Below are 13,072 nucleotides of genomic sequence, written 5' to 3'. Positions count from 1 at the left end.
TAATCACTGCTGTATACTGATGCTTGTAATTTTTGCAGCATCTTAGTCTTTGGAATTCTTTTAATACATCTGAACTTTCTCAGTTTTCTCAAATTGTTTGCTCAATTTCTAGATTTTTTTTAATATGTATTTTATCTTTATTTTGCTTCTAGACATTATGAGCGCTATGAAGTATCTAAAACAATAGAGGATCGAGCTGGCCATCCTGTCATTGACAGGTAATAAAAAATTGAATCAATACATAGTTAAAACATCTTTAGCAATTACCATTCTGGCATGCACATGTTTGATTTCCTTGTCACATCACAAAAATGTAATTTCAGGCAGTTTTTCTGACAATTCTTCTTTTTTTGCCTTCTTTTATCAGTTGTATTTCTGACTGTTAAATTGAGACTCCTTAGAACTTTACTTGTTTGGGGGGGTTTAATTTAAACTGGTTTGTTTGTTTTTTTTTCTCCTTAAGGATCTATTTTGAATTTTTCTCTTAGGAACTATTTATGTCTATGTGTGTCTTTTTCTGTATATGAACATAATACTTCTTTTTTTTGCAATAGGCATTATGAGCGTTATGAAGTTTCTAAAACCATTGAGGAGCAACCTGGCCAGGCATTTGCTGACAGGTATGTCCAATATTGAATCTCAGCACTGACTGTAACATCACCATTTCTTTGTTACAAAATTTTTAAAATTCTAATAAACTTTAGTCATAGTAGCTAAATGGATACGTTGGATTGCTGTTGTGTTTTGCAGTTTTTATGTCATGTTTTCATATTGAAAAAACAAGTGACCAAACTTTTGTCAAATTATACACTGTCTTGTAAGCAACAGTTAGTCAGTGGGATTCTACAGGGAGAAACAAAATTGTGAGGAGGTAAATATGTGGGTGGTATTAAACTTACCTGGCTGGAAAACAATTTCAGATATCTTGTGGTTGTGTCATAGCATGCTCTACAAACTAAGGTGCAGTCATCCCAATTCAGGTTGTGCAACTTGAGAGAGTAAACAAGAAGGGAAATAAGAGGCAACAACAGCATACTTATCAAGGAGATAGTGCCTGTTACTCCTGTAGTTTACACAAGTTAATTTTAAGGTACCATCTCTTGCTTTACAAATCAAACCTTTGTTTTGCATTGCATCTCACAGTAGTTATGAAAGATGATTTCTGCTGTGCATTTGATCACTTCTCATAGTTGAAGTGAGCATACTTCTCTTATATAAAGAGGAACTCCAAAAATTACAAGGTACAATTGATGGATCTGCTACTAATGGAAGATCTAGATCTAACTTCAGAAGGAGCATGCACTACATAGTTACATCTTGGATATATATGTGAGAAGGACACTGCTTTTTTCTTCACTACAGGCAGCTGTGAGAGTGTTGCTTCTTCTTAAATAGATAATAAAATAAGTCCACACCATAGGACAGACAGTAAGAACTTAAGGAAGCAAGATGTGATGTAGTTTATGCTTCATTTATGTCCACATAAAGGACAAGACTCTTTCAAAATGTGGTTGTGCAGCCAATGCTATATGTGTAAAACCATTAATGTAGCAGCTTCGAGTTAGGACCAAGCAAAGGATTTCTTTTAAAATTTTTTCTTTGTGAGTTATTTTATTGGCTATGCTACTTGAGACTAATAATATAGCAAAGGTGTTGCTGAAGATTCTGCTCTGTACTGTCAGAAACCAAACTTTTTGCATTTGTCTCCCTGTATATGGCATTTGTTGAATGCCATTACATGGCTAAAACTCATTAAAAAATTATTCTGCTAGGTATAATCAGTGAACAGTAATTTTTTCCAAAAACTATCTGCATGCAGGGTTTTGAGAAGGTGTTTTACTTACAGTCTAGTAACAGTGCTGAAGTGGTTTCAGTTTCTCCTTAAGCCAAATCAATTGCAAATCTGTTCTGAAAATTCTCACTTCTTTGTCTGACTATAGTCTTTACAAAGCTTCCACAGGGAAGGATTTAGTTTTTTACATGTTTTTTTTTTTTAAACAACGATGATCAGTTCCTTATACCTGAAGCACTGACAACTTTCAGTACAAAATTTTAACTTTTAATTGGTGATTATCTATTGAAATCTAAATACTGGCTTTTTCTCCCCCTTAGTATCCTCTTGGTCTTTAGTTATTTTTTGCCTCTTGTTTTGGGAGGGATGGTGAAAAAAAGAGGACTGGTTCTATCATCTGCAATGATAAGAGTTTTGTCTGTAATGAGGTCTTGTAATTAAGATAGATGAATTAATATTTTAATATCCTTAGGAATAAGTCCAAGTCAACTACAGAGCTGAATGAATTCAACACAATCAGAAATGGTAAGTAATGTATAATTTCCATTATATTTAATTTTTTAGGCAGGTAGAGAAGAGGAGAGTAGGAGGGAAAAAATTAAGATGTGTTCATATAATCATCCTAAGAAAATTAATTTTTAAGAGTGCTTTTTGATAGCTGCATTGTAAATTCATACTATGCCCCAATTTAATGAACTTTCAACAGCAAGAGGAAAATCATAAAGTCAACATAAAAGCTGAGGACAAATATGATTCACTACCCTCTTGAAAACAGTGATTTCAAATGTCTCTTAAATGCCTAATTTTATGCCTTAATGCCTAAATTTTAATGACTGATTTTTGCATGAGATCAAATCAATCATGAAGTTATATAATTGAATATATGTGTAGTTTTGATGCATTGACTCTGTAAACAAAAACCCCAAACAAAAAAAAAACCAAAAACCAAAAAACAAAAAAATCCCTGCACATATCAAGATAATGAATGTATTTAATACAACTCTTTATCTTCTTAATTTCAGTTAATTTAGTAATAACAGAGCATGAAGTCAGCTCTTGATATGTCACAATGACTTGTGTCCTGGACTCCAGTTCAGTTATATGACTTTGGTTATATTAGAGGAGTGTGCAAAGCAAAAAAATCAGTTTTATAAATGTGTTACAGTCAAAAATGCCTGCAAGCTACTTTTGTGTCTAAAACACAGTTAAAAAAAGTAATCAAAGAAAAGTAGATGTATTAGGGGATATATTGCAGATTAAAAATGTTGCTTTCATACATTAAAGCACTGTCACTGAAACTAAAGAGAAAGTAAATTTCCACAGTATTGTACAATTATAATCTATAGCAATAAATCCAAGAGTAAATCTACAGTCAGAGCAGCATTTAAAAGGATTGAAATTTCAATTGAATGACTTATTGCTGAGTAATTTTCTTAATTATTTTTACTATAAAGAACACGTACTGGATCTAGGAAATAAAAAATTGTTGCCTTCTGAGATGTCAACAGCTATTGGAGAAAGATTGTTTATTTCTTTCCCCTTCCCCTTTTTCAAAGACCATCTATACCATATCTTAATTTCAACTCAGTAGGTAACACATAATCCAAATAACTGAAAGATTTCCCTCTCCCTTTTAATACCTATATAAGCAATATAAAGCAGTGTGTTTAGTGCCTTGAAGAAAGAAAGAAGGAAACTCTTGTAAACAGAGACAATTTACAAAAGAGTATGAATTCTTAAATAGAAAGAATGTATCCCATTATTTAACTATGTATTTTATGCATGGTTCAGTTTGTACTGGAGGAAGAGTCCAAATTATGGCTCTAAAAGAGGTGAGACCATTTATAAAAGAGGGGTGTGTACACACAAATGTCTATGCATATACACTTAGTAAGTGAAGGAGAATGTATTTAAATTAAACATTATGTAAAAGGCTATATTAATGGAAATACAAACAAAAAAAAAATCAGTAATGTTGTATTGATAAGTTTTACTCAGCTGTAAGTGGGAACTGGAAGAACTTGTGAATGGTGTGATGAACCAAATCTGTTGGAATTATAACCAGAGTGCTGACAGGATGATAGCTGCTTTTGTGCCTTGAGGTGTCTAGCTGATGTTTGCACATGCTGTCTGCACAGGTACCCAGAGCAAGTATTCTGAGAGGTCCTGGAACATGGGTGAGTCACAGAAGAAGTCTCAGAAGGAGCAAAACCTTTCTGCAGCAGAGTTGGAGAGACAGCAAATCCTTCAGGAAATGAGAAAGAAAACATCTCTACACACGGACAGCAGCTGGATTAGGCAGCGCAGTGCCAGTATACATAAGGAGCCCATTAGTCTGTACAGCAGTAGTATGAGGAGGTAGGAATCAAATTAAAAATTAACTCTGTCTCTCATCATACATTTTTCTTTGGTTATTCTGAACTTTAGCTTGTATTACAGAGCACAGAAACAAATTGAGTCTGTGAAATGCCATAAGGTAGACAGCATAGCAGCACAGATAGAAGAAAGTAGCTGTGTTTCAGCTGGGATTGAATGGGTTTTTTTACAAGTAAGGAATATGGATGTGACCTGTAAATAATTCAGTTGCTTATTTCTTGGTTGGTATAGCAGCAATGGAAATCAATAATGTGCCTTGTTATTAGCAGATGCTTTCAGAATATCAGCATGGCAGCCTGTTTTGGAAATGAATTATTGTGGCTAAGAAGTATACCTTTTTTCAGCACAGAAATATGTCATAAAGTTTGGATAGTTTATTTTTGCTTTATTTAATGTATTACTCTTGGATTTGTCACTTAGGAAACAGCCGAGTTATCAGTCAGGAGAGTGTTTGATTATTGGGCCAACACCTTGTACCAGGGTGATGCTATCCTGTCTGGGTGGATTGTTATTTTTGATCTGGTATCCCTTGGAGAAAATATAAACAAAGCTGGTATCTGAGGTCTGTTGCTGTACTTGGATTTTGATACAGTTCATCCTGATAAGGCTGCAGTGAAGTGTTTTGCTTTTATTAAGTAGCTGTTAAGTGCCACCTCTTTTGCCTCGCCTATTTTTTACCATGAGAACTACGTCTGGACACAAAGGATAATTTGTTACTCAGTACGTGAAGAATATTGCTCAGAGTGATCAAACAAACATATTAATCCCAGAAAAGATTAAAAATGTGAGGATAATTACTTTCTCTTAAAAAATCAGGATGTAGCACTGTACTGCCATTTGCATTTGAGGTGCTTGAATCTCTGTTGCAGAGGGGAGTCTTTGGACAATCTTGATTCTTCAGGAATGAGATCATGGAGGCACCACTCATGGCTGCATCAGTCTGCATCCTCTTCATCTCTATCTTCTAGTCAAGATATTAGTCGCCCAGTATCCACTTCAAACCGAGCCTACATGTGCACTCCTTCCTCCAGCAAAGCACCTCCTGTGGCCACCTCTGTGAGAAACCCCTCCACGTCCCAGACAGCCCCCCGGGCTCAGTCTCCCCTCTCTGCTTCCCAGTCAGGGTCCCAGACACGCAGCAGGTGAGTGGGTGCCCTTTTTCTGGGAAGATAAAAATGCTGGATAGCACTAAAGGGCAGACTTTGTGTGTTTACAGCAGTATTCTTGCCCATAACATTGATTAACAAGTACCTGGAGTGTCCCCTGGAGGGGACAGTGGAAATAGGGGCTGGTATTACCTCCCTGCTCCAGTCACTCAGAAAATTCCCCAGATTTGTCATCACTGTTTGACATTGGTTAAAAAAACAAAGGAACTTGAATAATCAATCTGCAGCCTCCAAGCTATCTGTTGGTTACCAAAATTATTAGCAAAAGACTGTTCCACATGGCATTTCTGACATTTATTTTGCCTGGTTTGTTTTAACAAAAGATTCCTGAAACCCACGCTTTATGACCCTCATCTTGGTCTCTCCTCCTCACTTCCTGGCATGTGGTCAATATCATCTTGAGGAGCACTCAGGAATGCTCATAACCCATGACCCTGGAGAATTACAGAGTAGGATGTTGATTTTAATCTAGGAGGAGAAAGCAAGAATTGCAACATATTTTGAAACAAAAATGGAATTCAGCTGTGGTAGGGTAGATAACTCTGCTGTTTTATGTACTTAAAACATTTTAAAAATACCTTGGGATAGCACTCCAGAGAATCATCCCACACAGAATAACATGTGTTATAAATAACAACAGTGAATACTGCTTCACTAGCTCTTACACTCTCAGTCACTTAATGATAAATTGGCCCAATGTTTTTTTTAAACTAGTCTTTTACATTCTTTATGATGTAAGAAAATTACCTTCTTAACCATATTTGCTTATCTCATTCTCACTTCCATTTGCTAACACCTTGGTAGATCTATGGAAACTGACCTCCATATAGCTTATGTTCAAAGAGTTAACATAATATTTTATGTCCAGGACTACCCTTCTTTTTCCTAACAAGGTGCAGATGGTGGGACTTGGAAGGGGTGCTTTCTAAAACTTAGCCTTCTGGATAGTTCCCCACAACTAAGACAGGAGCACAAAACCTTTGTTCTTACTCTCCAAACTTAACAGTACACTTTTTTTTTTTTTTTGTAGAAGGTATTTTATACAATGAAATATGTGCCAAGAATGTGACAGAATTTCTTAACTTGTTCCTATGTAAATTTGATCTACATTATAACACTTCAGCTTTTCATGGCTTTCAGATCTACTCTAAATAATATTAATTTTCAGTTTATTTTCCCCAAGCAGCTTAATAGTCCAGTTTTTACCCATGTGTTTTTTATTTTCAATCTCAAAAAGTATTTGATAACTCTTCTTTGTCTTTTAAACATTTTCAAGCTGGTTTTAAGGTTTTTCATTCTATATTTAGGTCAGTCAGTGGGAAGAAAATCTGTTCATACTGTAATAACATTCTGGGCAAAGGAGCAGCCATGATCATTGAATCTCTTGGTCTTTGTTATCATTTACATTGCTTTAAGGTGAGAGCTGGGAGTCACATCATGAAGGAGGAGGAACTAATCAGGAGCAAGCATGGCTACTCAGTGTTATGCTCACAAGGGTTCTTACTAATCACCTGCTTTGCCTTCTACTATTGACAGCTGGTGCATGCATATTTCCATGAGGCAGTCCCATTTGCAGGCATTTAGCACTCGACTCTAGAAGTGTTTCTTAAATTCCAGAGTTAACTCGGACTTTGAAAAGCAAGATGAGCACATGAACTGCGAGATCAAAGATTTCCTTCTTCAAATAGGTGGCAAAATATCAGAAAATGCTGAACTACTTCTCCCAAAGAAAGCAGCCCCTCTTAAAAAAAAAAGTCTCAGCCTGGACCATGGCAATTAAATAATTTTAAATGACCCATCCTTTCTAAGCTAACCTTAGCAGACAGTGTTCATGTGGTGTTTTCCAAGTAAAGGCATGTTGGAAGAGTTCAAAAGGGCAGGATAAAACTCAGAAAAAAACCAACTACTCAGCCCTAGTCACCAACTAAGTGTACTAGGTCATGCCCAGCAGTGAGACCTAGGCCTACTTACATGATTTCCCATCAGCTTGGGGCATTTGCAGAGCTGAAAGAATAAATATTTGCCTGCAAACCACAGCAAAGTAGTCCCATTCCCCTGCCATCAGACTAGATGTGGAATTAGACTATGACTTGGAAGTGCTGTTGGACCCTACTTCTTCCCTGAGTTCAAGAAAGAGATTTCTGTGTGTAGCTCAGAACACTTGTCTTCTGTGCCCAGCTCAAGTGCATTACCTGGAGCATTACTAGGGATTGACTCCAAGCTCTTCCTGGTTCTGCCTCCCTGAGCAGGAGAGACAGGACTAATCCACAGTGATCCATCGCCATTCCCTTTTCTGCAGAACATGTATTCTGTGTGAGACAATTCACCTGTAGCTCATAAACCTACATGAGAAAATATCAAGTTTCTGTTTTTCAAATTTCTGAAAATTAATGAGCTGTTGAACAGACTGCCATCTAAAAGATTCATTACTTGGTTAAGCAGGGAAACTATCTGTCTTTCATAAATTCAGTAAGGGGGAGTATTATGTTTTGGATTACATTCCTTCCAGATGTGTTCTATATTCAAAGCAAGTACATGCTTCGCTACCATAGCTAAATAGTTTAATGTTAGCATGGAAGTGGTCAAGCCCCTTACGTATTTATGCAAGAAAAATTAAATCAGCCTCATCTCTCCAAATCAGAACTTGTTTCGAAGGTGCAAACCCAGGAAATTGGGAGTGCCTGTGTGCCTGTGCATTTTCTGCTTCGAGTGCCAAGGTACTAAGGACACAAGCAGTGTGTAGTGCCGCATGGAAATCTGCAAGTAGCACACCCAGGTGTTCTGTGCCAAAATTCCTGTTGCCATCTAGAGAATAAATTTTTTTTGTGCCAAACCAGTTTTAGTTTTCAGAGAAACCAAAGTTCAAATTAGATTTAATGAACTAATCTCTAAAAACCGTCTGCTTTATGTTTGCTTACTTGGTGTATCTCTGCTATTCGTTGTCCAGTGGTCGCTTTAAAATACTTCCTCAGGGCTGGTTGCATTTTGATCTACTAATCGTTGTACAATTGCTTCTAGTGATTGTGGGGTTATGGTTCAGCCTTTGTTGAGCTTAATCTGAGCTGCTTTTGAACAGCATTTTTGTTTCTTAGTATTTTGGAAGGAGTTACTAATTATTCATGTGTGATACAGTGTGTTGCCTGTGGATGCGACCTTGGTGGATCCCGCTCTGGAGCTGAAGTCAGGATCCGAAACAACAAACTCTTCTGCAACGACTGCTATATCAGATTTAAAAGTAAGGCAATCCAGCTGCATGTGCATGACTGTAGTTCTTCTCTGTGCTGTACAACCTCAAGTGTTTGCACAGCTGAGCCACTTGATAGCTTTCATGTTCAGCTTTAAGTTAGTGAATAGGTTCAGCAAGATTTGATTGCCAGTTTCTGTCTTTTGTAGGGTAGTCATTCCTTACTTCTAAATCGCTGGTAGCTGATTTTACCAACTTATTATTACTCAGTTTCAAGCAGACAGCATGGTATAGTCATCTTCCTTCCTTTATAGATCTGAGAAAGTGGTGTCAAGGAGCTGTCAGGTGCTAAACAGGCTTCTCTTGATAACAGAGAAACCTTTTTGAAAAAGTGCCTACATTGTCTTAAAAAGTAAGCTAAAATATGTATTCAATTCAGTCCTAATACATACCTGGAAAGTAATTCGTTTTTCTTGTGCAGGTGGCACAAATGCTGGTTTCTTTTTGTGATGCTATTATTATTGGAATTATAGGTCTGTAATTGGTTATTCATTTAGGTACAAGTTCAGGAGGAATTGATTTACTTACAGATCTTAATTAAAAGGTGCAGTATAATTTTTTTCCTTCTTATGGTTTGCAGAATTCTGATTTACTGGAGCATGATGTTAAGGCTTTGTGTAGTGGTATTTAGGTCTTTTTTTCTGCTGTCGTAGATGATGGTAGACAACTTCCTAATTTTGATAAGTGTTAGGCTTTTTTTTTTATGTAGAAAATGTGGAATTCTATAGGATGATAAAAATCAGGGAAGGGAAATAATTTCTGAATTACTTTCTAGAAAAATGTCCATGTTTCTTTATGAGCCCAGCATATTTTTTTCATGGTAGATCAGAAGGCAGTGAAGGGAACGGGATATTCATGATACAGTGTTTGAGCAGGACCTGGGCAGCTGCTGGCTGTGAAACCTAGCTCAGGAAAAGAGAAGCTCTGCATCTGATGCTGTTGCTGTTTGCAGGCTCTTTTTGACTTCCATGAAGTCACAGAAATGATGATGGGATACCTGAGCTAAAGCCCGAAAGTGCAACACCTTGTGAGGGTAATAGCACATTCACAGGGGCTAATGTGATCAGTGGAAGGAGGAAGAGAGTCATTCCCTTCCATTTGGAAGTGATCCAGGGCACTGGGTCATACCATGTCTAATTTAATGCTTGGAGGATATATCTCCTTGTTGATGGCAAGACTACACTGAAGTGATTGTGTTCCTATTTGAAGCACCCAAATGTGTGAGAGATTCACTCTGGAGCTTGCTCACATTTTTTCCTCTGTCTTTTCTTTTGGGGGGAAATATTGCTGGGCGAGTTGGATAAGTAATTTTATTATGGATGAATTGCTATTTAGTCTCTCTTTGACATTACAGCCCATAAAGTCACAGCAGTGCCTTTCAGAAGCAGAGCTGATCTGTGAGGAAACGTTTCTATTCCCTTCCCTTCAGACTGCATCTACTTGGGCCAGTGGGCACCTCAAAACATAATTGTATGACATACAAGTAAAATCAGGAGTTGTAAGAACTTGTAGGTACAGAACACAATATTAAAACTAGTGATTAGTAATTGAAATCAGCTATTTGAATAATACAAAAACCAGCTATGCAATTAATGCAGTGAATGTATTGGCAGCACAGCACTGGCCTGTAATGTGAATTACTATTTTTTGCAGTTGGCATTTGACATCAACCTGGCTAATTATTTGTTAGTTTGGAATGTGAGTATGTTGGCTAAAAGGTTTGATAAACCATAGGGTTATTAATATTCACTTTGCAGTTTGATATAATTTTATGTGATATTTCTGCACATTTTTGTGTGAATTCTGTGGTTTAAACTTGGAATGTTCTAGTGAAACATCACTGTATTGGCAGAAACCTACAAAGATATACAGAGAGGATAAAAACATTCTTTATATTGTTACAGTTATTTAGCAATTTTTAATTCATTATTGAAGGGTAAATTTAGAAAAACTATCACTCTGTCTCTGTGCTAATACTAAAAATAAATTAAATTAATTAAAAATAATTCTTAAAAATTTGGTAAGGTGCATGTTCTGTGGAATATGACTTGGCCTGAAATATTTGCAGTGCTATAATTGGATTAAATTCAAATTTGTGTTGTTCATTAAATTTGGATTGCTTAATTCAGAATGTATACATTAATATATTACCATTTTCAAACAGTATTTGAAACTTTAAAATGTTTTTGACTATTAAGTGTCTGTTTTAAACTTTAATATTGTAATTGTTGTCACAAAAGTTCTTCAGTAAATAGATTTTACTTACAGTTTCTTTTGTCTCTCCCTAACAGCTGGACAACCAACCTCCATGTGAAGCAAATGAAGATATGAAACCACTGTTGCAGATACAAGAAGAGGTGATTGCTGCTGATGTAGATCTATAAATATATATATTGTGTGTATGTGTGGTTTTTTTCTAAGAGTAACTCTTGCTTGTCTAGTCTTCGTAGCAATACCTTGTATTCTTTATGTAACTATTTTTATTTATAAGAAAGTAATTGCAGTAAGGAAATGGCTGGGAAAAATGCTTTCACATTTTCAGCTTCAAGTACCGAAAGCACAAGAGAGAATAAGTATATTTTCCATAATAACTTCAAAATATTTTTGAGACTTATAATCATCTAGTTGACTTTCCAATGGTATATGAAGAGGGTATTTTGTTTCTAAGCTCTTGAAATGAGCGTTAGAGAAATAGCTAATATAAATATATATTTGCAATTGCTGTCTTTATTTTTGACATATACTGAAAGTTAATTCTCTAGGTTAATATGAAGCTGCATTTAAATGCACACAAATGTGTTTGCTTTCCATATGCTGGTTTCTAAAATCATGTGCTTTTTTGAAACCTAAATACAAAGAATAATCTGTTTGCTCAGTGGTGTTGGCATAATATTCTGTGGAATCCATTTAAGAGAGAGAGTTTTCCTTTCCCATTTGGAAGTGTAAGTATCACTCTTTCCTCTGCAAACTGAGTGGAGAATGGTTGTTGAATTATCATATATTTGTAAATAAAAACCTGATGTTGCATTTATTAGAAGTTTTTGTCCTTTCTGTTCAGCTAAACATGTCTAAGGTAGTGTGTAGAAATATAAAATTGTTTGATTTTCATCTTGGGAAAAATATTTGTTCTGACAGGCTTAAGTTGTTCACATAAATATATGCAAGAACAGTTCTTCATTTTTTATCTTTCTTTGTAGTCAATGTCAAAGTCTCTGTACAGCTTTTTCATCAACCTCCTCATTCTATTTCCCTTGAGCATTCAGAGAATGTGGTGAGATTATATGTCCAACCCTGAAAAAAATTGAAAGAAGTGGATGTTCCTTAAAATTTCTCTGCTATTGCTAGAAATGAAGTGCTGAAAATGTTTTTGGGTTAGGTTCTGCCTCTCCTGAAAACACAACTGGAATGTGCACTATGTCTCAGTGGTGGCTTCCAAATTGTTCTGGTCAGTGGCTTCTCCAAATCCTTTCATACCCAGTTATGTATCCTTCTGTGTCCATATTGCTGGAAGCAGTGGAAAAAAAAAATAGTTTGTGGATCAGAGGAATCTTGGGGAGTGTTTTGTGGGTAAAACTGAGAAAGAGGAAGCTGGCAGGTACAGGAGGGGTCTTGAGTGTGAGCTTGTATATGGTACCATGAAGAGCTTCAGTGAGGCTGCCAGGCAGCTTAGGGTGCTCCTTGCTCTCAGGGGATTTGGCTCTCAGGAGTGGTGTGTAGGAGAGCTGAGAGATTGGGAAGAGATTGTGGCTATGATATCTGGGGGTAACAAAGGAAGATGGTGCTGTTTTGGTACAGTGGGAGAACTTCACCTGCGTCCCTGTAGTTTCTCCTGCTTGTAACTGGGTGCTGCTTGCTGAATTACAAAGTGCCAAACATTATTTTTACTTTTTGCTTTAAAAATTAACATATAAAATCTAAAATGTCTCATCAGCCAAACTTGACTCTGGTTTTTGTTATTCAGTTAAAGACTGGTAAAGGTGTTTAATTTGGTTTTTACTGTTGTTTTAAGTAATCACATGATAGACCACAGATGACATCACTGTGATATGAAGACCCTAGTCGTCAAGTACAAACTATGGAGGAATAGTGCCTGTTCACACAGCTCTCTGGAGTCCTCTCTGCTGCTAGTGGAAGAAACTTGCTTCCCTGAAAGCTGTTCAGAATCTAATTTAGGTACTGTGCAAATATGGCTTTCTGTTAAGGCACATACCTTGGGTGGACATGGTATGGATGGCCCTCAACATGGTAGTTTTCAGACTTCATTTACTGAAGACAGCATCTGCAATAATGAACCAATGAAGCACTGTCCCCTGGCCCCCAAATTCCAGATACCTACAGTCTCCACTACCAGCTCTGAAATACACTGAGAGACAGTTTTTTTGTCACAAGTCAAAGTTTCTCAACATCTAACCAATAAATTTATCTTAGCCTGTCCATGACTCCCCCTCTCTCAACACTGTGTTATGCAGCAAAACTCTGATAAAATTTAGGGAT

General features: G+C 36.5%; 1 protein-coding gene across 13 annotated transcripts in view; it reads left to right on the top strand.

Moving 5' to 3' along the window:
• The window catches only part of LMO7 (LIM domain 7), a 132,103-nt gene extending 120,488 nt beyond the window's left edge, over positions 1 to 11,615 (top strand). For 12 of the 13 annotated variants that reach the window (XM_077781360.1, XM_031504887.2, XM_077781359.1 and 9 more), the window contains 8 exons: positions 153 to 218; positions 555 to 620; positions 2,265 to 2,317; positions 3,931 to 4,150; positions 5,038 to 5,310; positions 6,642 to 6,750; positions 8,467 to 8,569; positions 10,870 to 11,615. In XM_077781360.1, the coding sequence (XP_077637486.1) occupies positions 153 to 218; positions 555 to 620; positions 2,265 to 2,317; positions 3,931 to 4,150; positions 5,038 to 5,310; positions 6,642 to 6,750; positions 8,467 to 8,569; positions 10,870 to 10,892 (913 nt within the window). In that variant the 3' untranslated portion in view covers positions 10,893 to 11,615. The remainder of the gene's footprint in view (positions 1 to 152; positions 219 to 554; positions 621 to 2,264; positions 2,318 to 3,930; positions 4,151 to 5,037; positions 5,311 to 6,641; positions 6,751 to 8,466; positions 8,570 to 10,869) is intronic. The other variant, XM_021548039.3, reaches the window with a different exon arrangement.
• Positions 11,616 to 13,072: the final 1,457 nt, after the last annotated feature.

Source organism: Lonchura striata, chromosome 2 (genome assembly GCF_046129695.1).
Source record: "Lonchura striata isolate bLonStr1 chromosome 2, bLonStr1.mat, whole genome shotgun sequence".
In the NCBI taxonomy this organism is placed as follows: Eukaryota; Metazoa; Chordata; class Aves; order Passeriformes; family Estrildidae; genus Lonchura; species Lonchura striata.
Note: the sequence above shows the minus strand (reverse complement) of the source record. Positions and strands in the feature narration are given on the sequence as shown.